This window comes from Fragaria vesca, linkage group LG3 (assembly GCF_000184155.1).
Source record: "Fragaria vesca subsp. vesca linkage group LG3, FraVesHawaii_1.0, whole genome shotgun sequence".
Taxonomy (NCBI): domain Eukaryota; kingdom Viridiplantae; phylum Streptophyta; class Magnoliopsida; order Rosales; family Rosaceae; genus Fragaria; species Fragaria vesca.
The window spans coordinates 8,625,665-8,652,796 of NC_020493.1; the positions used below are offsets into that span (position 1 = coordinate 8,625,665).

At 38.8% G+C, this 27,132-nt stretch overlaps 7 protein-coding genes across 7 annotated transcripts in view; 4 read left to right on the forward strand and 3 right to left on the reverse strand.

The window, feature by feature from the left end:
* Window positions 1-1,477, reverse strand: part of LOC101298295 (mediator of RNA polymerase II transcription subunit 19a-like) — a 3,826-nt gene extending 2,349 nt beyond the window's left edge. The window contains exons 1-2 of the mRNA XM_004293984.1: window positions 1,429-1,477; window positions 951-981 (exon numbers count right to left, since the gene is read on the reverse strand). Coding sequence (XP_004294032.1) covers window positions 951-981; window positions 1,429-1,440 — 43 coding nt within the window. The 5' untranslated portion in view covers window positions 1,441-1,477. The remainder of the gene's footprint in view (window positions 1-950; window positions 982-1,428) is intronic.
* A 1,867-nt stretch (window positions 1,478-3,344) lies between these two features.
* Window positions 3,345-6,029, forward strand: LOC101298582 (BAG family molecular chaperone regulator 3-like). Its single transcript, XM_004293985.1, has 4 exons — window positions 3,345-3,719; window positions 4,074-4,330; window positions 5,274-5,420; window positions 5,576-6,029. The coding sequence occupies exons 1-4, from the start codon at window positions 3,500-3,502 to the stop codon at window positions 5,714-5,716; spliced, it is 765 nt and encodes a 254-aa protein (XP_004294033.1). The 5' UTR covers window positions 3,345-3,499; the 3' UTR covers window positions 5,717-6,029.
* Window positions 6,030-9,081: 3,052 nt separating this feature from the next.
* LOC101305835 (pentatricopeptide repeat-containing protein At4g21065-like) lies at window positions 9,082-10,917 on the forward strand. Its single transcript, XM_004295586.1, has one exon. The coding sequence runs from the start codon at window positions 9,082-9,084 to the stop codon at window positions 10,915-10,917; it is 1,836 nt and encodes a 611-aa protein (XP_004295634.1).
* Window positions 10,918-15,086: 4,169 nt separating this feature from the next.
* On the forward strand, window positions 15,087-21,234 carry LOC101306126 (protein BREAST CANCER SUSCEPTIBILITY 1 homolog). The gene is made up of 14 exons (XM_004295587.1): window positions 15,087-15,142; window positions 15,480-15,533; window positions 15,626-15,696; window positions 15,791-15,904; window positions 16,362-16,816; window positions 17,425-17,538; window positions 17,669-18,919; window positions 19,040-19,140; window positions 19,375-19,561; window positions 19,645-19,742; window positions 19,827-19,953; window positions 20,061-20,226; window positions 20,377-20,495; window positions 20,773-21,234. Exons 1-14 carry the CDS (start codon window positions 15,087-15,089, stop codon window positions 21,121-21,123), a joined length of 3,264 nt encoding a protein of 1,087 aa, XP_004295635.1. The 3' UTR covers window positions 21,124-21,234.
* Window positions 21,235-21,616: 382 nt separating this feature from the next.
* Window positions 21,617-22,674, reverse strand: LOC101298871. Its single transcript, XM_004293986.1, has 2 exons — window positions 22,578-22,674; window positions 21,617-22,461 (listed from the first exon to the last, which is right to left on the reverse strand). Exons 1-2 carry the CDS (start codon window positions 22,672-22,674, stop codon window positions 21,638-21,640), a joined length of 921 nt encoding a protein of 306 aa, XP_004294034.1. The 3' UTR covers window positions 21,617-21,637.
* Window positions 22,675-23,875: 1,201 nt separating this feature from the next.
* On the forward strand, window positions 23,876-25,895 carry LOC101306417 (F-box protein SKIP19-like). Its single transcript, XM_004295588.1, has 2 exons — window positions 23,876-24,279; window positions 24,547-25,895. The coding sequence occupies exons 1-2, from the start codon at window positions 23,876-23,878 to the stop codon at window positions 25,181-25,183; spliced, it is 1,041 nt and encodes a 346-aa protein (XP_004295636.1). The 3' UTR covers window positions 25,184-25,895.
* A 390-nt stretch (window positions 25,896-26,285) lies between these two features.
* Window positions 26,286-27,132, reverse strand: part of LOC101306709 (tyrosine decarboxylase 2-like) — a 1,395-nt gene continuing 548 nt past the window's right edge. Inside the window, exon 2 of the mRNA XM_004295589.1 lies at window positions 26,286-27,095. Coding sequence (XP_004295637.1) covers window positions 26,286-27,095 — 810 coding nt within the window. The remainder of the gene's footprint in view (window positions 27,096-27,132) is intronic.

The following is a 27,132-nucleotide window of genomic DNA, read 5'->3' on the forward strand; positions in this document are numbered from 1 at the left end:
CCACACATCTCACTGGTCTGGATATTATATCTATGGACTATGGGGCTACATCAGCCCGATTACAAGGTTATGCCACAAGGGTAATGAAGCCAACCATAGATAAAACCCTACCTAATGCACATCAATCGAAACTATGTTCAAAGAAAATCACTGTGTGCTTGGTGAGTGTGGGTGGTGAGTCTCATCACTCTCATGTGACCAGATACAGCAGTTTCAAAAGAACAATATGTCTGAGTGGTGAACTGCTGAGAACTCTTCCAAATGACCATTTCACGATCAAAAGGGTCCAGAAAAGCTCAAAATTGTTATATCACTGTGTTTAAACTTCACGTAAAATTCTCCATACATGAAGCTCTGAACAGTGAATCCAGAAAAAATGCAACCAAACAACAGAGCAGAGGACAGAAAATGTGGCATCTTGTATATTAATTCACATTAAATTACAGTGCTCAACTGTCAAAAAAATGTCCTCCCCAATGGCTCTACCACAAAGTGATGATATTAAACTAACATTCAGAAAGATCTTTGAAAAAACAAGTATACCAACATAGATTTTACATGGTTCTCATGGCCTTTTAGTGTCATATGCAAGAAGAGAATACAATTGCTTATATGTGTTGACTTGTACCATCTTTTATCCTTACTTTTCTACTTTTCTACTTGAATATACAGCCAAAATTATAACCATAACTTGTAAGACCCTTACAGAGGCAATGAATACATAAGAAGTGATGAGTTCAAAGACATAAGAATTAAGAGAGAACATCTCGGATATACGCCAGAGAAAATAATAGGAGCGCCATACAAAAGTCGGCACAAACAAAATCTTTACGTGGAAAATACATACATTTCTCAACTGTATTAAACTTTAACAGCAGTCAAACTCGTATATAATACAAATAATCCACATATAAAGACCTGTCAACATCCAAGCATTCTTACAATCTTACCTCTTCCGAACCCCTTCGCGTCAAGATCCATCTGTTTAACAACAAAAGCTCCAGTCAACTTCAGCCATCATTTAAATTCATCAAAAGAAATTGAAACAAAAGCAATGTAATAGCTATCAAGCATTTGAACCATAAGTTATTTGGAACGAAATAAATCAAAACCTGGTTTGAAGATAAACTATAACATAAAAATTGGGAGTCTCTAAAAACCCCCAAAAACAAATTTTTGAAAGGAAATCAAATTAAAGTTGCAAACTTTACCTAGAAAATCTTACTATCGAGAACCAATGCCAATTACCCATTATATATGATCAAAAGCCCATTAGAAAAAACAAAGATAAACTTACAAATCAACAAAGAAAAACTCTATGAAACAAAAAAATTAAAAAATAAAGCAAAACCCATGTTCCTTTGGTTTATCGTGAATGATATGGAGTCAATCAAAGATTGATGTTAGCAGCAGAGATGAGACACAGACCTGAAACGACATGCCGTAAGATCAGCGATTGGGGGCTGATCGCCGATAATCGGTTTCTTTGGACAGAGAGAGGGAAAGTTTTATACCAACTAGGTTTAGGGAGTTTTTATCTCCTGCAAGCGGGTACTACGTGTTCCTGCGTCCAATTGGATGTTAGGGATTTGTTCCCGCCAAAATATGACCCCACACACTTTGTAAACGGATTTGTGGGCTGAATAACGAAAGCCCATTGGATTGGTTCCACAACCTAGGAGTATCAGAGTATCGTCAAGCCCAGCCAGCCTAAGGCGCGTTGTAGGCGCTCCAAACCTGCCCTCTGTTTTAGTAACGCCTGAGTGTAGGACGTTTTAATTTATTTTAACTTTTTAGGCCGAGCCTAAATGTTAATTTTAGTGATGGTATGCTTGACATTCTCACTCTATTTTGATTTGTTGTGACAATTTTAGAATTTGAATATTATAGAAGCAATTTTGTTATTCAAAATCTCTATATATTACATATCTGCCTAAAAGCCGGTATAGGCGCTTCAAGCCTGCCTTTCATCCTTGTAGCACCTAATGAGATTTATAACCTTTCATGTTTGAATTGATCTACGACACAAAATCCTGAACTAGTATGCAGGACCAAAAGTAGAGAAATCATTGACGATATATCATGAACATTGCAGGTTCAAAATCTCCAAATGCGAGTGGAGTAAAGAGGTCCTAATAATCGTTCAACTAACCCAACAATTGAGACAACTTGTACGATATGTCACCTCTAATAACTCAAGTAGCTGGTGCCTCTGTCCTTTTCATAATCTTGCAACCATGAACTACCCCATGTCCGTCATCTCTTAATCGTCAACCTACCCCAAACCCATTTTTGTTGTATAATTATAACAACTTTCAATTTTGGTCTGAAAAACAATAAGTTCATTTTTCATATGTCATGGTACTATGATCTATTTGTTTGTGACTGTACGGTGATGAATTATATTCTTAATCAACTCTTAAGTAGAAGTACTTAAAATTGTTATCAACTTATTATAAACCATTTGGCCTCGTTTAACAATGAAAATTGTTCATCAACTACCTACAACAGAAGTTGGGCAATGCCGGTCTCAATTGTGGCCCTTTTGCCCAACATGTTAAGTTATGAGAATGTGTGGTTGATCCGTTATGTTCATCCCTACCTTGACATGGTTGATACTTGTATAGCAATCTCAGTTCACCAGTAAAGGGTATGAGTGGCTTGATCCACAAGATTATACTGGCAGTTGATTCGATCTCACTTTCAAAAACACTCATTACAATTGTCTGATACATCATATCCAATAATACACTCGCTCGTACACTTTATATCAAACACTTGAAGAACAGATTAATCTTGTGTATTTCTAAAGTTGGTTTACATCACTTTACTCACACGGAAAACGTTAAGGACTTAAGGTGTATTGGTCAAATGCTTAATCACTCTTGATTACACCACACCAACCACAGAGTTGTTAAAGCGTTAATCATCCCCTTGTTACATCATTCTGTTACTAATCCAAGCAACCGTCCTTGAAGCCGTACATCACTCCCTACCCTCGGGTTAAAAGACCCTCCTACTTCATCCGACGGTCCTCCATCACACACTCACACCAAACCCTTCTCTTCACTGAACACGAAACCCACCCAGCACAGTCACAGACCAGTGAGGCTCCTCCACGTCCCCCGATCAGTCACAGAAGAATGCTTCGAACTGTCGGCAAAGCTTTCTCTCTCCCCTCCGCTTAGCTGTCACTCCACACTAAAATGACAGACAGGAACACGTGTCAGCTCTCCCATTGGTCGAATCATGTCCCGAGTAAATTTCCCCAACCTTTTCGAACCGAAAGAACAGCTCCCGCCCGGGACTATAAAAACCCCCCAACCACACTTGACACCCTGTTTCGTGTCGGCAGAAAACAGCGCATTCATTCTCTCCGTCGTCAGATATTTTCGCCGGAAAAAACAAAAACCATAAACCCCTACACACATTCGAGTGTTTTGAGAAAAACCCTTTTGTTTTTTTGTTTTTTTCGGGAAGGTTTGGCCGGAGTTTGAAGATGATGAAGAGAAGGTCGTTGGCGACTCCGTACGGCAGAGACATGCCGTCTTCTACGACCAAGGACGAGGAAGTCGAGTGGGAAATGAGACCCGGAGGAATGTTGGTCCAGAAAAGAGTCGACAAGTCATCCGACGTCGTTCCGGCTCCCAACTTGCGGCTTCGGATTGCTTTCGGCGCTCTCCGGTACGAGATCTCGGCCAGCTCTCAGTCCACTTTCGGTACGTTACACATTAATCCATATTCCTCTTTACAAACAATTCTTCGATTCACTCATGTTCAAATTATACACCGATTATCACTCTTCGTTTTTATAATCATTATCGTTCTTTTAACGTAGTGTACCGTTTATAATTCAGCAATAACATTAAGCGAAAGTGAATCTTTAGGTTTTTGTTTAGTTGTTTTGATTCCTAGCATCAGAGTAATTAAAAATCACATTTTTTTTCACGTAAACAATGACCATTTATTTGGAGGGAAAGTAACTTTCCGACGTGTAAATGACGATAATGTCCGTTTGAGTACAATGTCGGACTGTAGGTGGTGGAAGCTGAGGGTATTTTGGACTTTTTCAGGGGAGTTGAAGAAGGTTCTCACGGCGGAGACGGGGTTACAGCCGGGAGACCAGAGGCTAATATTCAGAGGAAAAGAGCGAGAAAACGGGGAGTACTTGGACATGTGCGGAGTCAAAGACCGATCAAAAGTCATGCTAATCGAGGACCCAGGAAGCATAGAGAGGAGAGCCAATCAGATGAGGAGGAACGCGAAGATCCAGACCGCTCATCGCGCCATCTCAGACGTGTGCATGGAGGTCGATAAGCTCGAGGAGCAGGTGAGCACAACCCACACCTTATTATTATTATTTTTTTTTATATTTTATAATTGGGTGGTGACAGCTGTGCTTAACGTGTTAGGAATCTTGAGCATCATGTTGTGGGTTAGGGTCTGATTGGATTGAATTGGTCTCGGAGTGAAAGTGAGATGTGATCCGGTGGTTTATGGACCACGGTGGACCCTGTTCATTATTTTTCTTCTGAAACATAGTTATGAGAGAGAGATGGGGCTCCTGATGACCTGAGGCAACAAAATGAGAGTGAATTTGATTTCTGGCAGTGAATTAGTAATACTCTGTGATTGCATGGTTGTTGAAGTATGCATCACTAGCTATGAACTTTGTATAGTTTGAAGTTGGTAAATCACATTGTAGTTGAGTAGTCTCGAAAAATATGATTTTCTGCGACCCGGTAGTTATTTCGACACTTTAATTTAGCTTCACGCGTTCTATATCATCATACAAGAAATATACAGAACACTGTAAGTTTGAGTACTGAATGTGGGTTAGGAATTTACTGTTAAATGAGTCTGGTTTAAGCTTCTCACCATTACTATGGAAGAGTAGTTGAAGTGTCTTTTTTAAGGTTTTGTTTCCAGGTGAAGCTTAATGTCCACTAAAATACACTGTATGATTGATTTTCTATATAGACCTACAAATATAGTTTGATTTGCTACCATTACATGCTTTGTTTGCTTATGATGTAGAGAAACCAGATGGTTCATTTCTTATTAAAGAAATTGTTAGGTAGACATTCCAAGTCTCATTGTCTACATTATTCATGTACCAATTTATGGGAATCTAATTATTATTTCCTGTTTTGTCATTTTAAGTCATCACATACATAGCTCTTTCCTTCAAGGCTTTACAGTTTACACTATATATGAAAGGTTTAGATTCTTAAGTGTAAGAATAATAACTATCTAGTTTCTTTTTTAAATAGGTCACTGCTATTGAAAAATCGATCTCAAATGGAGTCAAGGTAGCAGAAGTTCAGATCACCACACTAATTGAGATGCTTATGAGACTAGCAATCAAGCTGGACAACGTTTCTGCAGAAGGAGACGCTTCTGCTCAAAAGAGTTTGCAGGTTGCATATATTTTCCAAAATTATGATGCCATTTTCTTATTCACATGACTATTTGAACCTGCGTCGATCTGGTTTTGATACTTCTTGCTTCTTTACTTACGATTCATGTCATTCGAATAGGAAGTAGTGGCTAATTTTTGAAATTGCTTTTGCAGAGCAAGAGGGTGCAGAAATGTGTTGAAACTCTTGATGTGATGAAGATATCAAATGCAGAGGTAAAGCCTGTAGTCGTGACAACCAAGTGGGAAACCTTTGATCCTCCTCCAACTACAGCCAAATGGGAATTTTTCGATTAATCTTTGTTCGATCATCGATCATCGCATCTTTCGATCTTCTTTGCTCATTCATTCATGTAATTAGCTCGTCGAGAGGAGCAAAGAGAGAGATACCTGTACTTGTAGCTTTCCCTCCATGATGAACTTTGCCAATAAGTACGTGTTGGTTATGATAAGGTTACATATATATAGTTAGATGTGGTACTATTTTGCTAGAGTTTTATGGACAGTTTCCTTGAGTTGTACACTGTTTAGTCTAAGCATGCATGCAGTGTTTGAATATAATCTTGGGGAAAATCTTACCAGAATTAAGTTATATATGATCGTATCTTATCAAGTAATGAGCGTCAATTCTTATAAATTGTTGCTTAAATGAGGACATATACTAATACTCTTTCTTACATGATTTCACTTAATCGCAGATTTTATCCAAACTCTGATAAGCACATAAGTTGAATAATCAAGTAAAAGGTTCATATCCATCAGTGTCGATCAATCCATGAGTTTTGATTGTTCTAAACTTTTTCATTGTTCAATCTTTGTTATTGGTTTGTGCAAATGAGAATATGTTTGGAAAATGGCCACACGAACAAAGTTTTTCACGTTGAATATGTGAAAGTACACAACTTCCTTATACACCCAAATACCATTTCTCTCGAGCGTTACGAATTTTGTTCTAGATAGATGTACACAATTTTGATGTGATAAATCAACAATAAACTTGTCTACATTAATTGATCTTGTGGCATATGTATGTGATATAAAATGGCGTTATGTATGTAACAGGAGATCTTAATTGGGTTATGTTTCAGACAGTCACTTGTTGTAATAAAATAAAATATTAGAGGAAACTAGAACCCCATTTGTAATATGATAATTGTGATGCATCCAGTGATGAACCATTACCAACTTAGGGAATTATTGTCTTTCCCTTTCAATACCTACCTACTTATTATGAAACTAGGTAGTCAATAATCCATATCTAATTCTAATGGGATATGAAATCTGAAAACTGAGAAACAAATAGTGTTTGGGCGTTGTTACAAGTTGCAACTATATACCATATACAGTAACTTACCACCAATCGTAGATAGTCATATACTTGTATTTTGTTTTAGGTAAGTTTCTGGTAAACACCGGTAACTAGTTAGTAGTAATACATACAATTGTGTTACCATTTATGTTTTGCAAAATTTTACTGTTAAGTTCGGATTGTCACATTTCTTAGAAGATTTCAAGTCTCAAATATGTTATGTTTCGTAAAATTGACGGGTAATTAAGTTCATGTCATCGTTGCATTTGTTTGAAGTTATCAAGTATGGATCATCGTTTTGTTATTATTTTGTGGTCTTTCTCGTGTCACCATTAGATTTGACGATTTTCACTTTGCTTCTAGCCTCGATTACTCTTACAAATAGTCAATTCGAAATTCATGTCAGAAAATCATCACGTATGTAGTCTTACGATTGAAGGCTTTTCTAATGGGGAGTGGCAATTTTCAAAGTTGCTTTCCAGAAGGTGAAAATTACGATGTCATGAAGATCATCAATTGCAAAGGGGGTGACACCTGAATAACTGATCCTCCTCCTCCGATCACTGCGGAATGAGAACTTGATTTGGTCGATCGCCACCACTTATGTCAGTCTTCTTTGCTCATTCGTCATGCGTAACTAGCTGATTTAGCTCGAGAAGGGCAACGAGAGCTACCATACCCATACTCAAGTACTTAGAACGTATAAATCTTCCTCACATTTGTCAATTAGGATTGATTATGATCAAAAGTTACATAGAGTTCGTTCTAAAATTGCAGTTATGTTCTTTGAAGTAACTGTTTGCCAACAATAACCTATGATTGTATCAAGTAATCACTGTCAATCCTTTCTGTGATGCTTAGTCCAGGTCTAATATATTGTATCCTGAAATGACTTCATCTATTCGAGTATTGGACCATTAACGTAGTTTAGAACCGTATAACGACATACCAACATTTTGGATGATTCTACGGTCGAATTCATATCTTGGTCCCTTCTTTTCAGTTGTTTCAATTTGGTCAATGTGATGTTCTGTTGAAATAGCTACAGTCACTAATTTTCATGTCACATATGCGAATCGTGAAGTAAAACATTTTTGTTATACACACAAAATGTACATAATTTCAACGTGACAAAAAGCTAGGGTGAGGCTTGAATGAGAATATTTTAACATGAGGACCATATGAGAATTTTTTTTCCCGATGAGACCATATGAAAACTTTTGAATCAACGGTTATATGACTAGGGTTTTTAAAAAATTCAACTATAGCTTTAACACTTATCTAGCTGTTGATTTGAAAATGCTCATGAAGTACTCATTTTAAAGTCTTCACGAGACTGCCCTCATGAAACTTTAAGCACGCAAAAATCTTAGATTGTATACATGAGATAGTAGCAACCGTTAATTCATGTATCATGCTAGATATAAGATCAAGTCATTTTTAAGGATACTGGAGAAATGGAGAGTTTTGATTATATGGTGAAGGTATTGTGAACAAGATTACTTCAAATATGATAAACAGATAAAGAGAAACTATTAAAGGGTAGTTAATGCATACGTATATCCGGATCAACTCTCCACTAACATATTAGAGGAAATTAAACACATATATGTAGCATTGAAAGAAAGATCGGATGACTTACTGTGAGAAGCGTATTGTTGAAAATGTTTATCATTTAATGTTGTTAGTTTATGCATGCGTAGATGAGATCAACTCTCAACATAACATACTAGAAGAAATTAAACACGTAAATGGAACAAGAGTGTAGTGAGCTATTGCCATGAATGTTCCACCTCTCTAAAACCCTTGATGGTTTATGGGGGTACTCTAAATCATAGTCCATGAGTCTGTCTGTTAGAGTTTTTTAGCTACAAAGTTTTGACCTTTTTGGGAGCTTTGTTTTGATACTGAATTGGTTTACGACTTTCATGATTTAGAAGTGCAGAACGCATTGAAAGAGTATGTGGGTTCTAACTTCTAAGATGATAAAAAACTTTCCGTAGTCCGATAACTTATTACAACATGATGCGCAGTATCAAGCGTTTGTAGCTTCCTTATTGAACGAGAACTTAGTAGATGGTTTCTAAATTTTTAGCAGAACAGAGTGGCGGTGAGTTTAATAAGAAAATTGTGTTCTTTCAAATTTTCAATGTTTAATCAAAGCAAAGGTTGCTATTAGAAAAACAAAATTGAAATTTACAAAAAAAAAAAAACGTGGATTGAAATTAAAAACAGAGCAATTTGAATATTTGAACACACCCCTGTTGGTCACTTCGTAACTGATACGCAGTGATTAAGCACACCCATCCCTAACCAAGAGTAGCAAAGCCCTTTCTCACACAAACATGTAGCGATGCTCCCAAAGCAGATTCACTCATCTTTGGCGCACACAGTCACAGCAGATCTAACTCAAAACCCCAAAACAACAAGCTTCCCTTCACAGACTCCACTCCCCTTCATCCTCCAAAAATGCATTGCCCTCCTCCAAAGCTGTGCCTCCTCCAATTCCAAACTCAAACAAATCCACGCCTTCTCTATACGACATGGCGTCCCTCTCTCCAACCCGGACATGGGCAAGCACCTCATCTTCACCTCAGTCTCACTCTCATCCCCAATGTCCTATGCCCACCATATATTCTCCCAAATCAAACACCCCAATGTTTTCACATGGAACACCATGATTAGAGGCTACGCCGAGAGCCAAAACCCGATGCCTGTAATCCAACTCTACCGCCAAATGCGTGTGAGTTGTATCGAACCCGATACGCATACATACCCTTTTCTATTGAAGGCTGTGGCTAAGTTGTTGGATGTGAGAGAGGGTGAGAAGGTACATTGCATTGCTCTGAGAAATGGGCTCGAGTCGTTGGTGTTTGTTAAGAACGCTTTACTTCACCTGTATGCGGTTTGCGGGCAGGTGGAGAGTGCACACAAGGTGTTTGAGTCAATGTCTGAGAGAGACCTTGTGGCTTGGAACTCTGTGATTAATGGGTTTTCGTTGAATGGAAGGCCGAATGAGGCTTTGACTATTTTTAGGGAGATGAGTTTGGAGGGTGTTGTGCCGGATGGGTTTACTATGGTTAGCTTGTTGGGTGCTTGCGCCGAGCTTGGTGCTTTGGCTTTGGGTGGGAGGATTCATGTGTATATGGTGAAGTTGGGTTTGACAAGGAATGCGCATGCTAGTAATGCGCTGCTGGATGTTTATGCGAAATGTGGAAGCATTAGGGAAGCGCAGAAGGTGTTTGGAGAAATGGAGGAGAGGAGTGTGGTTTCTTGGACTGCTTTGGTTGTTGGCTGGGCTGTTAATGGGTTTGGTAAGGAAGCGTTAGAGCTTTTCAAGGAGTTTAAAGCAGAGGGATTGGTGCCTACTGAGATAACGTTTGTTGGGGTTTTGTACGCGTTTAGTCATTGTGGGATGGTTGATGAAGGGTTTGAGTACTTTAGAATGATGAAAGAGGAGTATGGGATTGTGCCCAGAATAGAACATTATGGATGTATGGTTGATTTGTTAGCTAGAGCCGGCAAAGTGAAAGAAGCGTATGAATACATTAAGGACATGCCTGTTCAGCCCAATGCTGTTATTTGGAGGACCTTGCTAGGAGCATGCACGATACATGGTCATTCGGCTCTTGGGGAGATTGCTAGAGGCCACATCCTGCGGTTAGAGCCTAGACATAGTGGGGATTATGTGCTGATCTCCAATCTCTATGCATCTGAGCGTCGATGGTCGGATGTACAAAAGGTGAGGAGGACAATGCTCAGTGAAGGTGTGAAGAAAACTCCGGGCTATAGTATTGTTGAGTTGAGGAACAGAGCTTTCGAGTTTACTATGGGTGATAGATCTCATCCACTAAGTGATGAGATATATGCAAAGCTGGCAGAGATCACAAAAGTGCTGAAACGGGAAGGTTATGTACCACATACAGAGAATGTTCTCGCAGACATAGAGGAGGAAGAAAAAGAAAATGCATTGTCTTATCACAGTGAAAAAATCGCAATTGCATTCATGCTCCTAATTACCGCACCACAGACACCAATTAGGGTTTGGAAGAATTTGAGAGTTTGTGCAGATTGTCATCTTGCTTTTAAGCTCATCTCAAGGGTTTATGATCGGGTGATTGTTGTGAGGGATCGTAGTCGATTTCACCATTTTAGAGATGGTTCTTGTTCTTGTAGTGATTACTGGTAACATGTGTAATCTCTTTGTGATAGTCAAGTTCAATTAGCAAAAGTTGTGCTGGCATGGCAGCTTCATCCCTGCCATTGAAGATTTGAATATGACCACGGAAAGGTCACCATTCTTTTCCCTTGGAGTTTGATTAGTCTCGGAAGACAATGGATGCCTTGCTGGTATACATGCCCTTTTTTTTTGTTGAGAATTACTGGTATACATGTCCTTGCTCCAAGTTATAGTTTCCAACTTGCTTTTTTGGCCTACTCTTGTCCAACTTCCAAATTAGTTCTCTTGGGGTAAACTGAAGTTGTAGCCGGAAAAACAGTCTATCTTTTTTTTTAAGATTAACAGGAGTCAGGTAGAGCAGAGTGCTCTCCCACCTCAAAGCCGGAAAAACAGTCTATCCTTTTCATGCCACTGCGACTCTCAGACCGTTACATTCAATGTTAAATTTGTTGTCATAGTTATCTAGCAGCTAGTTAAAAACTAATACCTCTGTGCTATACCTTTTTTTTTTTAAGAAGGAAATCCTAAATGAGAATAGCTGAGCACATTCTAATTTCGATAGCCTTATTATCCATAACAAAATAGTTGAACAAATCCAAAGGTGCTTCTGTCATTTGGGTTCTCATTTCTTGTGTTCTGACCGCAACAAGAAGGAAAGAAAGAGGTACGATAGAAAAATGTGCATTCAGCTCAAAATTACTGATAAACTTGAGGATTAGTTACATGAACTAGAGTCTAGAGGTTCACGATATCTAAATCACATAAAGAGAAAGCACAAAACTATACATCATCAGGGCCACTGCAGTAGATCTACAACCCAAAAGCAGTTGCAGGACAAACACTCTTGATCACCTTCACCTTATTTAAAATAAAACAATTAGAAGAAGAAAAAGAAAAGGCAAAGACATAAAAAAAGGCTAGTGGTGTGATACTGGATATAACAACCACAATTGCTATTGCTGGTTGTTGCCAAAAAATTACCCGGATATCTAGAAACACCCAAAACAAAGTATGCGAGATCGTGGAGGATAAAACCTATATATGTAAGAACTAAGAAGCTAGGGATGAAGAGGAGGTAGCAAGCAGCTAGGAGCCTAGGAGAGTATGTGCTAACACTGATGACAGGAAGCATAGAGAGCACAAAGGAGTGAGATGCATATATTTGCAAATCATCCATCTGTGCTCTCTATCTTCTGTCACCAACAACAACATCTCCCATGCTGGCTATCTCTTCCCCCCCTAACTCTGCTAAACCTAGGTATACACGAAGCCTCTATGGATTAGAACTTTGCAGCTAGCTAGCTATATATAGCAGAAAACTAGAGATTTACTGCTATAAAATATTACTCATTTATTCTCTGTGATTTCGATATAAGATCATAAACTTTTTTTTACCGAGCACCACATGAATTCCCAAATCCCAACTGTTTGATCCCCAATCGTCAATTCAGCCAGTGAGAATATCTTTTTACCCAGTAGTGAATGAAATAACATGAGCTATATTTGGAAGCAGTACGCACTACTAGCCACAAGTACTGCATGTAAATGATTCTTTAGTTCAAGTACTGGGTGCCATTTTCAGTCATTGTAACTTCAATTTATAATACTGCTACAATGCTATATGCAGTCAAGTAATGGAACCACAAAATCAAAATACGGAACTTGTTTTTGATACTCATGAGTCATCAAAAGATCTCGTCGACCCTCTCCTCCATATCCTCACAATAATATTTATTCAAAGCTCGCAACTGTCCAAGACGTTCTCCAACAACTCCTCGGACCACATCAACAGCTAGAACTACCATTATATTCCTCTGAAATGTTGGGAAAGAAGTGGCTGCCTAATACAAGGCCCGATGAATAATTAGTTATTCTAGGATCTGACTTTCCCACCCCTCGTGTGATTTACGGAATAGCAATAAAAAGAAGACACAATATTTAACGAGGTTCGGCAAATACGTCTACCTCTTTAGGGCAGTAGTAGTATTTTCTTCCACTATACTAAATAATGGGATTACAAGAAACACTCATTTTAGACTAACTAAAGCGGTAACACACCTCTCTCTCTCAAGAGGAATTTTCTTCTCACTAAACTCTCGAGTGAGAATCACACTACTACTAGCTAGTTTGTGTCTCTGCCTTTGATCTCGAACATGAAAGTCCGGATGCCTTTGTTCTTCTACCTAATGCCTTTACATAGGCAGTATTGCTCCATGCATCTATCATGCGATACATGCACGTAAGGTGAAATGAACCAAAGTCAAGTTTTCTTCCTCATTTCATGGTTCAATGCTTGTAGGCTTATAAATGCATGTCTTCCTTCATCTTCAAAGATTGGTGCCACCTCCCACCTAGGCTTGTAGGTTTGTTTCTTACCTTTCAAAGTTTGCTGCAACAACATTCAACAAATGCTGCACCACCCTAGCTATTCATATAGCTAGTCTTCCATTTGCATCTATCAGGTCACCAAAGCAATGGTGTTGATTGCTTTCCTCATGTGTAATTCATCACATGGTTTCTCACATCCATTAAGGAGGTACCAACCCAACATGAAACTCACTGGAATTATTACCCCTTGGTTAAATATCCAAAATCAATCTGTGGTGATTGAGAAGAAATAGATCGAGCTCTCGAGGACATTTTGCTCATCCTAATCTTTCTTTTTTCCAACTTCATAAATCATATAAGGTTAAAATCAATGCTGGTGCATAAACATATTAGATTCCTACTACAGTCCCATTCACCTAGTCATTTTCTCTCAACCCTAGGATCTAACTTAGCCTAATCTAACGGTGACTGACCATATCTCACCTGGTCAGTACAGTGACGGATCCAGGAATTGAAATCGGGTGGGACTTGACTTTCCACCAATTAAAAAAAAAAAATTTAACGAAAAAAAAAAAAAACCTACGCTGTGATAGGAGGAATATTATAGATGAAAAAAAAAATTGACACACCTAGACAGAAGGGGACGAAATGAGCCTTATCTCTCGAAAACAAGTTTATACTCAATTAACTAAATCTAACCCTACGAGTACCTGAAAATTGTTTATTGAAAAGTCATTACTAATAGAATCAGCATATTCTTTCTTAATGTGGAGGACCATGTAATCACATAAAACTCGCCGATACAGGTTGTTGCACGACAAACTGCTTGGGCAGTGGAGGAGAAGATGACAAGAAGAAAGATAGAAGTACGTTTTGAAGACTATTCTCTCTTTTTGTTGGAAAAAAAGGACATAAAAGTTGGTCACTTAGGCTTGGACGTCAGCCCAAGAATTATACACTTGAGACTTTTGGGTCAGTTGGGTGGGACTCAGCTCAAAAGATTACAATGACATTATAAACTACATGTAAGAATTTTTTTTCCCTCCAAAAGTTTGGGTGGGACTTGAGTCCCAGTCCCATATACTGTAGATCTGCCCTTGGGTCAGTAGGTGATCAGGTGAACGAGACTTTAAAAGTGTATATACAAAAATGACAAAAGCAAGAAAAAGTTGTGTGGTGCAACATCCTACTGAGTACTGACCCATAATATATGTAACACAATGCACTCCTATGCTAAGGTGCATGAGGAGCCTTGGTGGTTATTTTGAATATTTTCCAATGGTAAAAAAGTAGGAAGATGAATTACATAATAAAGGAAGAAAGGCAACACAACACCATACCAGCAAAGGATCGGATTAGTTGACTTACGAGCTTCGATTCACTTCATAGAATGATCAAATGAAAAAATCAGCGCCCCATAAGAACACGATTAATGACACAAATAACCCGTTGACATCACGCTAAATGAAGACAAAAAACGGATCATACATAACATTTCGTGAGCCTTGAAAGAATAAAATTAAGTAAATAGAAAGGAAAATCTGCGTATAGTTTTACCAAAATTTAGACAAAAATTTCTCAAATGTATATGACCAAATAGGAATAATATACATTTTTAGCCGAGCAAAGCCCTAATATCAAAAATTTGATAACCCGCCAAAAGTCGCGAAAGTGGGCGCGTGAGGTGAGATTGAGAAATTTTGGCGGGCCAAAATTCAAACCCCTAAAGCTTCCTCTGGAATCTATAAATCTCAATATAAACAAAAAAATAAACAATAAAACCCCAAAAATAAAACCCTCCGTCTTCTTATTCGTCAATCTCTCTCAATCTCTCTGATCAGAAATCGGATATGGGCAATCTGGCGCACCTCGAGAAAATGGGCAGAGAACTTAAGTGCCCCATTTGGTAAACCCTCTGATCCCAAAAACTCTGATTTCATGTGTTTTCTTATCATTTCATATTTTCATACATGAAAATGAACCAGCTTTGGTGATGAAATACCCAATGAAACAAAGCCCAGTTCGTACCCTTTACTTTCTGGTTGTTGTTGTTTGTGGAAATTGAAATACCCATCTCAGTATTGCAATTAACTGTGTAGAAATCAAGGCTAAACTGACCCTTTAGGCCTTGGTAGTACCCATCTCATTTATATGTGTTAGTTTGATTCTGGCTATATAGATTCTTGAAGTTGATTTGTATTTCGCTTAATGGGTTCATTTTGTTTTCTATTTGATTTTTGCAGTTTGAGTCTATTTAGTTCTGCTGTTTCGCTGAATTGCAACCATGTCTTCTGCAAGTAAGGACCTTCTTTGTTGTTTTGTTTCGCTTATGAATGTTGGTTTGATTTTAGCTGTATTGAAAGTCGGAACCAATTGGTATTGCTTGCAGTGCTTGTATTGTGAAGTCAATGAAATCGGGCTCCAATTGTCCTGTTTGTAAGATCCCATATCAGCGGAGAGGTATGATAATGCCTTCAATTTGCGACTGAAAATGTTGTTTGTTATGCTGTCTATATAGGCTTTGAACTTTTTTATATCAATGATTTTTGTGCAGAGGTTCGCCCTGCTCCTCATATGGACAATTTGGTTGGTATTTACAAAAACATGGAGGATGCTTCGGGTACTAACATATTTATGACTCAAAGTGCACCATCGACTAAATCAGCAGGTATTCTTCTATACATGCATTTTCAATGCAATAGTTGTTTTAACATTGGGTGCATGTTTATGTAGTTATAATTGGAAGTGCTGTGTTGCAACAGATATTCAATTCACACAGGCTTTAAAGGATGCCTAATTTCTATTCCTGTTACCGTGATTCCATTTAATCTATCTGTTGTGTTATGAAATTGTCATGACCTGAAATATGTAGGATGCTAAACTCACTTAATTAAGTTGTTGGTGTATACTTCCAATACTTCAGACTGTTGTTAGTTGATTGTGCGTTAGAGATTTTAGGATAGAATTAGCATCAAGGATATTAAATCTGCAATTGTTTGTTTTTCCCCAACATGTCTTAATCTCACTGTTTTAGCACATCAAGTTCATGCTGAAGTACTTGCTAATTTTACTTTTGACATTTCTTTTCTGTGCCATTGCCTTTACAATAGATGGAAAGCAGCAAGTTGAAGATGAGAATCCTGATGAGCAAGATCCTCCTAGACTTTCTCAGAATAGAGCTGGGAACCAGAAAACCGTCAGAGGGAAAAGATCAGGGAAAGCTAAATCCAACCTAAAGAACTCCAATTCTGTTTCAGTTAAACCTTCATTTCCAACCAAGAAAAGGGTTCAGGTTCCACAATCTCTTTCAGAAACCCCAACACGGCCTAAACAGTTACTGGGTGATTTGATTGAAGAAAAGTCAAAGCAGGATTCAACAACTCTGAAGGAGAAGCCTGTTTTTAATGAGAGGGGAGAACCGGTGCTTTCACCTTTCTTTTGGTTGAGTGATAAAGATGCTGAAAACTTGAGCGAGCCTTCTACCGGAGATCAGCTTGATGATATTCCATCTCCAAATGTTCCTACTTTCAGTGATATCAAGGACTCGGATGATGAAGACTGTACAAGATTGAGCCCACTGGTAAGTTCATAACCTGTGATTACTTCCTTTGAAAAGACTAGAGCTGTTGTTCAATTGATTTTGCAGTTAGGCCTGAATTTTCTGCCAGATTTTGATTGTGGTAGGTACTTTTTAGGCCTAGTTTGGTACAGCTTTGCTTTTAAAAAAATCAGCTTCTATCCGAACTTTTAGATTTTATAGTGTTACGTAAATGAAAGAAAATCAGCTTTTTTTGAAAATTTCAGGTCACTGGCAGCAGCTTTTAGAAGCAACCTGAATGTTACTTTTAAAAGCAGCTCACTAAAAATACTAAAATTAATAAATTTTATCTTGGCAGCACTTTTAAAACTAATATTTACCAAACACAAAACTGTTTTAATTCACAGCTGATTATTTTCGCAGTACAACAGCAGCAGTTTTTTTTTAAAGTCACAGCAATACCAAACTAGCCCTTAGTAGTTTAATAAGTTCGCAAGTTGCCCCTGTACACACTGATCTGAAACAGAAAAGAAAAGAACAAAGGGGTACCTTGGTGATGCCAATTCTTTTATGTCATGGATTTTGCAATTTTTCAATTAAGATCTTCACAATGCTATACAGTTGTCTTAAGATTTAATAATCTCATGTAGGGCGAAGTGCAGGGGAAATCTTCCAATGCTGCGGACATTTTTGATAGTGAAATGTTTGAATGGACGCAAATGCCATGCTCCCCTGAGCTCTTTGCAAGTCCTTCTAAGATGCAGGTATCTGTTCATCATGTATGATGACTCACCTTTGTGCTAATTACACTGTTTTCTTGTCTTCCAACTTATTTATTATTATCATTTCTTTTAAGGGCAACAAGTCTGTTACTTAATTAAAATTAAAATGCAGGTTGCAGATAACGATCAAATTGATAGAATTCAAGTGAAGGAACTAAAAGAAGCCTCACAAAACAAGAAAATAGCTGAACAAGTCACTGCTGAAAAAGCAAGGTCCAGAAATTCTAGACAGAATAGTGGAAACTTGATCTTGCAGCCTTATCTTCCACATGATAATACTGAAGATGCTAATCATCAACTTTTTGGCAATCAATCTAACAAGAGAGGAAGACAAGCAAGAAACATAACTAAAAGTAAGTGTGCTACAAGTCATATGGACCTGGTTGAGGACAGAAATGCTAATTTTAAGGGTTCTGAAGACTCTTATCAAGAACACGGCTGCAAGAATAGGGACAGTTATGTGGCCAAGGCTGGCAAAAGGAGTAAGAAAGCTCATCCATCTCGGCTCGCAACTAAACCAACATCTGAAAGTGTTTGCACCCTCTCTACTGGGGCAGAAAGGCAGAATGAAGGCTGTGCTAAGAAGGGGTTAACTGAATTACCCCCCTCACTAGAAAAGGATGACGGCAATGATGAAGCTTTTGCCCAGGGGAAGGCTAAGAAAATCTGTACAAAGATAAATGCCAAGAACCCAATGCGTCGCTCAGCGAGGTCAAAGAAACAAAAGGTGGTCTCTATGCCTAACATGCTTGAGGAGGTATCAGGAATCGAGAAACAAGCGAATACAAATGTTACAAATGAGCACTCCCATGTAAATGTCCCTACAGATGAGAACAGGAAAGTCTCTGATGTCAAGAATAAATCCATGAAACTTGCTAGAGAAGCCAAGTCATGTGATCATGAATTGAAATTCAACAAAAAGGCCCAAGTTTCGTCCGGTGATGACTCAGAGGATAAGGAGGTATCAGAGATTAAGAAGCAAGCAAATAGGAGTGCTCCAACTGAGGTGTCCATAATTCTCCCTACAAATGTTAACAGGGAACTCTCAGAAGTTCGAAAACGAGCTAGAGAAGCCAAGTCATGTAATAGAGAATTGAAAATTACCAAAAAGGTGAAAGTTTCTTTTGATGGCAGTTCAAAAAATGAGGCTGTTATTGAGATTGGAGAGGGTCATCATAATGTTAATGAAAACGGTGACCAACCCACCGAGAAGAGCAAAGGCGATTCGAATAGTAGACTTTTTACTGACGGATCATCAATGCAGAAGCTTCCCACATTGAGGAATGATGTGGCTTTGAGGAGGTGTGATGCCATTGCTAGTAAAATTCAATGTGCCTTTTGTCTTTCATCAGAAGAATCAGAGGTCTTCCTCACTCCCTTGCCTAAAATCTTTTGGATGACTTATAAATCAGTTCCCTCCTCATCTTGCATGATATTTTTATCAGAATTCAAAGTGACATTCATTTAGAAACCTAATTTGCAGGCATCAGGAGAGATAGTTCACTACTATAATGGCAAGCCTGTTGCTGCAGATCACAATGGAGGGTCCAAGGTTATACATTCACACAGGAACTGCACTGAATGGTAAACAAAGGCTAGAAATGAACCAAAAGGACAAGATTTAGAGTTCTAATCTTGCTGTTATTTTATATTAAGCTTTTCACCAAAATTACAACTTGGTCAAATGAGAAGTTTGATTTAATGCTTAAGCCAGATTTATGCTTTGATTGATTTCTTACTTGAAACACTGATGGATTGACTGTGAAAGCCTTTCCTTTAAGTGCTTGCTGCTTATAAAGTGATTAACAATATGTGCAGGGCTCCCAACGTATATTTTGAAGATGATATTGCTATGAATCTTGAAGCTGAGTTAACTAGAAGTCGTAGAATTAAATGTTGTTGCTGTGGAATTAAAGGAGCATCTCTTGGGTGTTTTGAGAAGAGTTGTCGCAAGAGCTTTCATGTCAGCTGTGCAAAAATGACTCCTGAATGTCGATGGGATACAGTATGTATTATTAAAAAGAAGTGTTTGTTTCATCCCATATTTTCATTTTCCCCACTATAATACAATTCTACGTCTTGAATCAGGATAATTTTGTTATGTTATGCCCCATTCATTCCTCTTCTAAGTTGCCAAATGAAAGTTCTGAATCTGAAGCAAGGAGGAAGAAGAGCACCCCTAGAAAGTATGTATTACTTTTACTCAAAGGTCTATAATATTGGCATTTCTACTAACAAGAATCTCATTTTTCTTCCTTTTCCTGTTGCAGACAACCTGGTGATGACTGTAAAAAAGTTCATGTTAAACAAGACAGCAACACCTCTCAGGATCTGAAATTTTGTGGATCATCCAAGAAGTTGGTTCTCTGTTGTTCAACTCTCACAAGTGCAGAGAGGGTAATAGAGCTGCTTAAAGTGCTTGGTTTTTTATTCTTTTTCCACTTATCATCTTTGGTTGTGAAATGGGTTAAATATTGACAATATTCCTTGTTGACTGCAAACAGGAATATGTAGCGGAATTTGAAAGATTATCTGGACTTACAGTCTTGAAGAAGTGGGACTCTACTATCACACATGTTATTGCACCAATAGATAAAAATGGAGCATGTAGAAGAACCCTCAAAGTATTGATGGGAATCTTGGAGGGGAAGTGGATACTGAGCATGGGATGTGAGTATTGTTCGTTCTATTTGAATGTTCTCCCCCAGGCATTTCGATTATACAATTGTGGTGCAAAGCCTGAAATAAGTGATTTTCTACATGTGTCTATTACTACTCAAATTATATTATAATCTAATCTACTTCTCTCTCTTTCTACAGGGATTAAAGCTTGCATGGAAGCCATGAAACTAGTGAATGAGGAGCCTTATGAAATTAGCATTGACATTTATGGAATCAGGGATGGCCCTCGACTTGGTAGACTAAGACTACAAAACAAGGTCAGTTTTTCACCTTTTTCCTGTGTTCAACTAGGATCATGAAAAGCAAAGTGCCTTTAGCAGTTAATAGAATCTAGCTATCATATACAATTTCTTGTTTGCCAAACACGTTTATAATTATTGATTATTTTAAATGAACTTTTGTCTTGAATCCTTCATTGGACATACCATCTGCATCTAATTCTTGTTCAGTGCATGGGGAGGTTAATATTTGGTGTGTTGTGAAAACATGGTGATGGTACCTTTGTGTTTATTTGACAAACTTTTTTACATGCAGGAACCAAAACTTTTTGATGGGCTTAAGTTTTACTTCATGGGAGATTATGTACCTTCGTACAAGGGGTATCTACAAGACCTTGTAATAGCTGCTGGAGGAACTGTTTTGCACAGAAAGCCTGTTCCAGAGAGTCAGAAAGGCTCATCTGGAAGTCCCCTCGAATGTCGAACCTTCATCATTTATAGTCTTGAGTTACCTGATCAATGTCATCCTAGCAAGAAGGGTACGATTTTCAATCAAAGACTGGCTGATGCAAAGTCTGTGGCAAGTTCTGCTGGAGCCAATGTAGCAAGCAATTCATGGATTTTGAACTCCATTGCTGCCTGCAAGCTACAACGTCTTTCTGAATAGAATGTAAATCTCCCAGAGTTATGTACATGTATCAGAACTTCTCCAACTTCTCCAGAATCAGTTATATAATCATATTATTATTGAATGATAATAAAATTATGTGATGCAGCCAACGATGCTTGAAGGTAATAGTTACCAAAGTTCTGCACTTTTGAAAGATAGGAATGAAAGCAAGAGCTTCCAAAATCATCATGTACATCCTTGATCCTTCCATTATCAACCTAGTTGATATACAGGATGAACGTGAAATGAGAAGAAAAGTCGTGAGTTTACAACTCTTTTGGGCCACTGATCCAACCTAGAAACCTGAATTAGCTGATTGCTCATGAACAAGAATCTGCAGCATCACTAATCTCTTCTACTTCTGAGAATTACAACTTCTTCCCTCTTTTGTTATAAGTTTTCCAAGATATTTGTTGTCTTCTATGACAACCCAACAAAACTGCAAAAGTGGAGAGACCAGGCATTTCTGGCTTCCCATTGCCTTTCCTTCTTAGGCAATGACAGGAGTTAATTAAGTAGCATTCACCTCGGCCTTGTTTTTCTCAAATTTCTTCTGCTCATGTTCCGAGATCTTCATGTAGCAGGACTCAAACAGATGCTCCAATGCTGAAAATTCCTCTTCAATATCTGCATTTCCTGCTGCAATCCCTTCCTTGAGGCAGTGTATTCGGTCCAGTCCATCTTGAACATCCATTCCAATCTCCCCCATGGCCAGGTGCATTGCATCATTTTCCTTTTGTGCAACTTTAATCTTCCTCTTTAGGGATCTACACCCATCAAGGGACTTAAGGAGTTGCTCCGAAAGTTCCTTGTTTCGCTCCTGGAGCGCTGCATTCCCATGGGTAGCATTCACTTCCCCACCTCCACACTTATTCTCTTTGTGCTCTGATGCACAAGCTTTTACTTTTGCCAACAACTTCTCATTTTGCGCTCTAAGATCATTGATGTGTTCCTCCATCCCTTGAAATTCTTGAACCTTCCTTGCAAGCTCTTTTGCAATAATCTCCTTCTCCTTTCCCAAACTAGTACACATAATTTCTAGGCTCTTTCTTGCAGCCAAGCTTGCACTTAGTGATCTTCTCAATTTCTCCTTCTCATCGGTTACTGGTTCATGAGACCTTTTGTCCTTTGGAGGAGCATTTGGCCTCAGATCTGTATTGCAGCGCCTCAGCTCGGCTTTTCTCCCCACTTTTTGAGATTTTTGTATCCGGGATTTCACATCATCAATTATTGATATCATTCCAGCCACTCTTTGTGTCTTTCTTGCATCATTGTCTTTTGCCTCATTCTGGTCTTGGATCAGCTTCAATAGTAACTTAACATTGGCAGCAATGCCTAAACAGACAAGAAACAAATCAAAATAATAACATATGTATCATCTATATATACATGTTCAAATGGTATTCTGAAATTGTTGTCATGACTCATAACACCTGCATTGTACAAATTACCTTCTAAACTATGATCTTCTGGCGGGACTTCTATATGACTTGTGGAAGAAGATGGTGGCAATACTGAAGGAGATGAAAATGCTCGGATTCGGCTCATCATATAAATCCGCCCCGAAAACACAAGACGAAAGGATCTTCAATCTTCAGGGAAATACAAATCAATCCGGAGGCTAAGATGTTACAAGAATGAATATCTATGACACAATGGTTGCATCAAGATCAACAGAAGTGGAGGGTATTTTCTTTTTATTCAAGATATATATTTATATGTTCTATATATGTTCTATAGTTTCCACCTACTTGAGAGATCCAAAAGAGAGACTGCCTTGGCACTCTCTCTCCTCTCTCTTGTTGAAAGCCTTTTCCCCCCGAGCTCTGTAATATTCTATGTTCTGCTGTTGGTTTTGGCTTGTTTTCAGAATTATTGGCTCTTAGTTGTAATCATGCGAAATTGTTGGTGTTAGTTTGACATTTTCTTTGGCAATGGATGCTTTGACTTCTTACAACAAATTGGGGGATTTGATTTCACGTCCATCATCGATTATTGTTGTACATGTCATGCATGTCAAGTAGTATATATATTACCATATATAAGAGACAAGCTGTGATATTGGAAAATATGAAAGATAAAAGAACAAGTCTCAATTATATATTATATTACGACAGTATTGTTCACATGATCAACTACTGACTAAAGCAATCATGATCAATCACCGTTAGATGTAAATCCAAAGGTGAAAAACAAAACAACTTAATTTTAAAATAATACTTCTCATCGTTGGATGTAGTTAAACATGGTTTTCTTGGTCAGTAATTGACAAGGTGAATACTACTATACAACAAGATTTATTCCTTGGTCTCATCACCTTGACTCACATGTGGTTTTGTAGCACCAATAACCACCATTAAAGCCACCAACAGTGTAACATTGTATCATATAGGGCACTATTGTATTGATGTGTTCCGGGGGTTATTCCGCGGGTTGTTCATTGAATATTTTTTTTTAGTCACAAGGGGTGCCTAAAATGCTTCATTGTATCCTTTTCCCGGAATAGCTAGATTGGAGTTGCTGATTTGTTTTCCTCTTTATATATGGTGGACTCCTCAGTCCAACAGGCCCAGCCCACATCGATTACACCTACCCCATTTCGTCTACTCCTATTTATTTTTATTTCCTTTTTAACCCCCACATATAAAGGCAAAAGCAGATCTGATCTGAGGCGTCAAAAGTGATTTCTCAGCTCAGGGTTAGTAATTTCGAAATGTTCTCAGATAAACCCTAATCCCCAATTATCATAATGGACAACAAAACGAACCCGAAAGCCCCGGCCACGAAGCCCAAACCCTCTCCGTCTTCGTCTTCTTCGTCGTCGTCGTCGTCGTCGTCGTCCAGATCCTCCCCCTCCCGCCGCCGAAACTGGCTGGAGCTCCCGCCGGAGATCACCGCTTCGATTATTTCGCGGCTCGGAGCTGTCGAGATCCTGACGGCAGCCGAGAAGGTCTGCAGATCATGGCGCGCAATCTGCAAGGACCCGCTGATGTGGCGCACCATCGATATGCGCAACGACGGCGACCTGCACGACATGACGTACGATTTGGAGAAGATGTGCTGCGACGCCGTTGATCGGAGCTGTGGTCAGCTCGTCGATATCTCCGTCGAGTATTTCGGCAGCGATGAGCTGCTCAAGTATATCACAGCCAGGTATATTCAAACTTTTTCGATTTGTTAAGCTTTTGGTTCATCCATATTTGGTTAGTGCTTGCTTTTGAAGACTTCATTTTAGTGAAATGAAGCTCAGTTTTAGCTTCAATTTGATAAAATTAGTTCGAAATCGAATAGCAGCTGAACAGAGTATAACTGGAATCGATTGTTTATTTCAATAATTTTTGGCACTTGAACTGGAATCGGATCGATATATTTATGGCATTGTGTAGAGGCTGACGTATACATGTAAAACTGTTTGGATAGATCAAGTGGAATCAGACGCCTCCGACTAGTGCGGTGTTATTGCATAACAGATGAGGGGTTGAGTGAAGTGGCGCTGAAGCTTCCAATGTTGGAGGACCTTGAACTTTCAATGTGCACACTTTCGCACGAGCCTCTCGAGGTTGTTGGACGCTCTTGTCCGCTTTTGAAATCTCTGAAACTGAACAACCATTGGTACCAGTTCCCGCAGGAGTTGTGTAATAATGATGCATGTGCCGTAGCAGGAACAATGCGAGGTTTGCAGCACCTCCAGCTTTTTGGGAATAAGCTGACAAATGATGGTTTGATAGAACTTCTTGATGGTTGTCCTCGTCTTGAGTCACTTGATCTGCGCCATTGTTTTAATCTTTACATGGATGGAGATTTGGAGAAAAGGTTGACAGAAAACATTAAGAAGTTGTGGCTTCCTTATGATTCCACTGAAGACTATGAGTTTGATGCTATATCTAATGGTTATGAATCACGTGATGATGCTCTGGGATCCCCTTATGGGTTTTCTGGTAGTAATTTGTTGTCTGATGACTATGATGAGTATGGATTTTCAAGTGAAGGTGATTTCTATGACTATGAGGACTATAATGATTTTGCTACACTCAACTTGTATGACTACCCTTTCTAGAAGCTGAAGTCTGGTTTTGTATGTCATCCGCCTTATCTTGAATTTCATTACAAGAGCCCTAATTCTGGATTGGTAGCAGCATTGGTCTTACTGCGTGGCTAGTTCAATGGAGCAGTGTATCATACAATCGTAAAATTTTTAAATTTGACTTCTCATTTCTCTAGGTTTTGGTGACATTCATTTTAGTTTTTCTTGATGATGCAGCTTTCTGAGATTTCATTTCTGTCTCCCTGATTTTGCCCAAAGGATACCAAGAAAGGCTTCAATTCACTTTCTGCTTTTAAGCTAAGATGTCTTACTCTTTTACTTTGTCTTATCTCAAGAGGAAGTACGGTTCTGTCCAACTCTCTTCCAACTTCTCACATTTTTTTGGAAAGGTGTTGGCTTGATCATGTACATTTTTCAGTGAAATTCGGAGTCAGTCTAGCAGACTGGTCGTGAATGTATTAAAAACACATTTGAGCTGCAATGAAAGTCCTTTGTGATTGTTGTTCTTTGGTGCTTGGGATATGTGTTTCGGAATATGCTGCTCTTAACCATGCTCTCTGAACGGAGGGTGGAAGTAGCTGCCACGGTGTTGGCGTTGCTCTCACCTGCGGTGCACTTGATTCCTAACTCCCCACCTGCCGTGTTACTTAATTCCTAGTTGCAAGGCCATGTACATGACACTGTGACAGGCCACACAAGTTGAGGTACTGAGGTTGATGGCAAGTGCAGGCGAAAAATTGCATAATAAACAAAGCAGGTGAGATGAAAATAGAAACAAAAGAAAGGAAAAATGGGTCAATGGGATTGAAGACTTGTGCTTGATCAATGAAAGGGACGGATCTTCAAGATGAATTAGCGAGGAAGTAGTGTCCTGTCAATTTGATATGATTAAGAACTAAACAATTCTGGATTTACATAAACTACAATACTAACAAACTTATAACTTCCTAAGATTAGAACAGGAAATTAAAAAAAATAGTAATTTCAATTCTAAAACAACCACTCGCAAGTGGCACAGAACCAAGCTAATGACTACCATATATGTCACACTCATACGAGGCTACCAGGTTCGATAGAATAAAATAATTTAGGGTTGGTTTTGAGTGGCCAACAACTATATGTTAGAATATCTCATACGATTATGCAGATCAACTACGCATGCTGAGAGAATTGCATGTGCCTGACCTTGCACCACCTTCCATGCCTCGACAATGTGCTTTTCCTCTGTTAGAGTTGCACCAACTGCGCACCGCAAGAGGTAGACACCTCCAACCACAGCATGAGTCATGAACACAGAGCCTGATGCATTGATGGCCTCCAGCAATTTGCAGTTGATCTCGTTTACCATATTGTACTCCTCACCATTATAAGAACGATCATCACTAACTATTGCGGATGGTGAAATCCTGAAACAGACCACGGCGAAGTTTCTAGGCACCACAATCTCAAACCTGTTGTCCATTCTCACCAGCCCTTCAAAAATCTTGGCCATCTTGACATGGCTTCGAATAAAGCTTCTAAGGTTAGCCACGCCATAGCTTCTTAGCACAAGCCATAATTTCAATGCCCGGAACCTCCGGCTTAGTGCTATTTGCCAGTCTTTGTAGTCCACCACCTGCTTTGAATCACTGGCTTTGTTCCTCAAATACTCCGGATTCGTTGACAAAGAATTGATCAATGCAGTTGGGTTCTTAACCCAAAGGCAGCAACAATCGAGTGTTGTGAGGAACCATTTATGTGCATTGAAACTGAATGAATTCGCTCCCTCGACGCCTTCAATGAAATGTCGAAACTCTGGATAAATGCAGATACTTCCTGCGTATGCTGCATCGACATGAACCCACAAGTCGTAATCTTTTGCTACATCACATAGTCCCCTCAATGGATCAACAGAAGTGGTTGCAGTTGTTCCCATCGTGGCACATAAAACAAAGGAACTAGCCCTTTGTCTATGTCACTAC

What these genes read in the sequence shown, in the direction of transcription:
- LOC101305835 (XM_004295586.1), top strand. Translation starts at nt 9,082, where the DNA reads ATGCTCCCAAAGCAGATTCACTCATCTTTGGCGCACACAGTCACAGCA.
- LOC101306417 (XM_004295588.1), top strand. Translation starts at nt 23,876, where the DNA reads ATGGACAACAAAACGAACCCGAAAGCCCCGGCCACGAAGCCCAAACCC. An exon ending in CTCAAGTATATCACAGCCAG is followed by an intron (nt 24,280 to 24,546) that starts GTATATTCAAAC and finishes CTGTTTGGATAG; the next exon opens with ATCAAGTGGAATCAGACGCC.
- LOC101306126 (XM_004295587.1), top strand. Translation starts at nt 15,087, where the DNA reads ATGGGCAATCTGGCGCACCTCGAGAAAATGGGCAGAGAACTTAAGTGC. An exon ending in GTACAAGATTGAGCCCACTG is followed by an intron (nt 16,817 to 17,424) that starts GTAAGTTCATAA and finishes AATCTCATGTAG; the next exon opens with GGCGAAGTGCAGGGGAAATC. An exon ending in GACTAAGACTACAAAACAAG is followed by an intron (nt 20,496 to 20,772) that starts GTCAGTTTTTCA and finishes TTTTACATGCAG; the next exon opens with GAACCAAAACTTTTTGATGG.
- LOC101298871 (XM_004293986.1), bottom strand. Translation starts at nt 22,674, where the DNA reads ATGAGCCGAATCCGAGCATTTTCATCTCCTTCAGTATTGCCACCATCT. An exon ending in AGAAGATCATAGTTTAGAAG is followed by an intron (nt 22,462 to 22,577) that starts GTAATTTGTACA and finishes TTGTCTGTTTAG; the next exon opens with GCATTGCTGCCAATGTTAAG.
- LOC101298582 (XM_004293985.1), top strand. Translation starts at nt 3,500, where the DNA reads ATGATGAAGAGAAGGTCGTTGGCGACTCCGTACGGCAGAGACATGCCG. An exon ending in TCGATAAGCTCGAGGAGCAG is followed by an intron (nt 4,331 to 5,273) that starts GTGAGCACAACC and finishes TTTTTTAAATAG; the next exon opens with GTCACTGCTATTGAAAAATC. An exon ending in CTGCTCAAAAGAGTTTGCAG is followed by an intron (nt 5,421 to 5,575) that starts GTTGCATATATT and finishes TTGCTTTTGCAG; the next exon opens with AGCAAGAGGGTGCAGAAATG.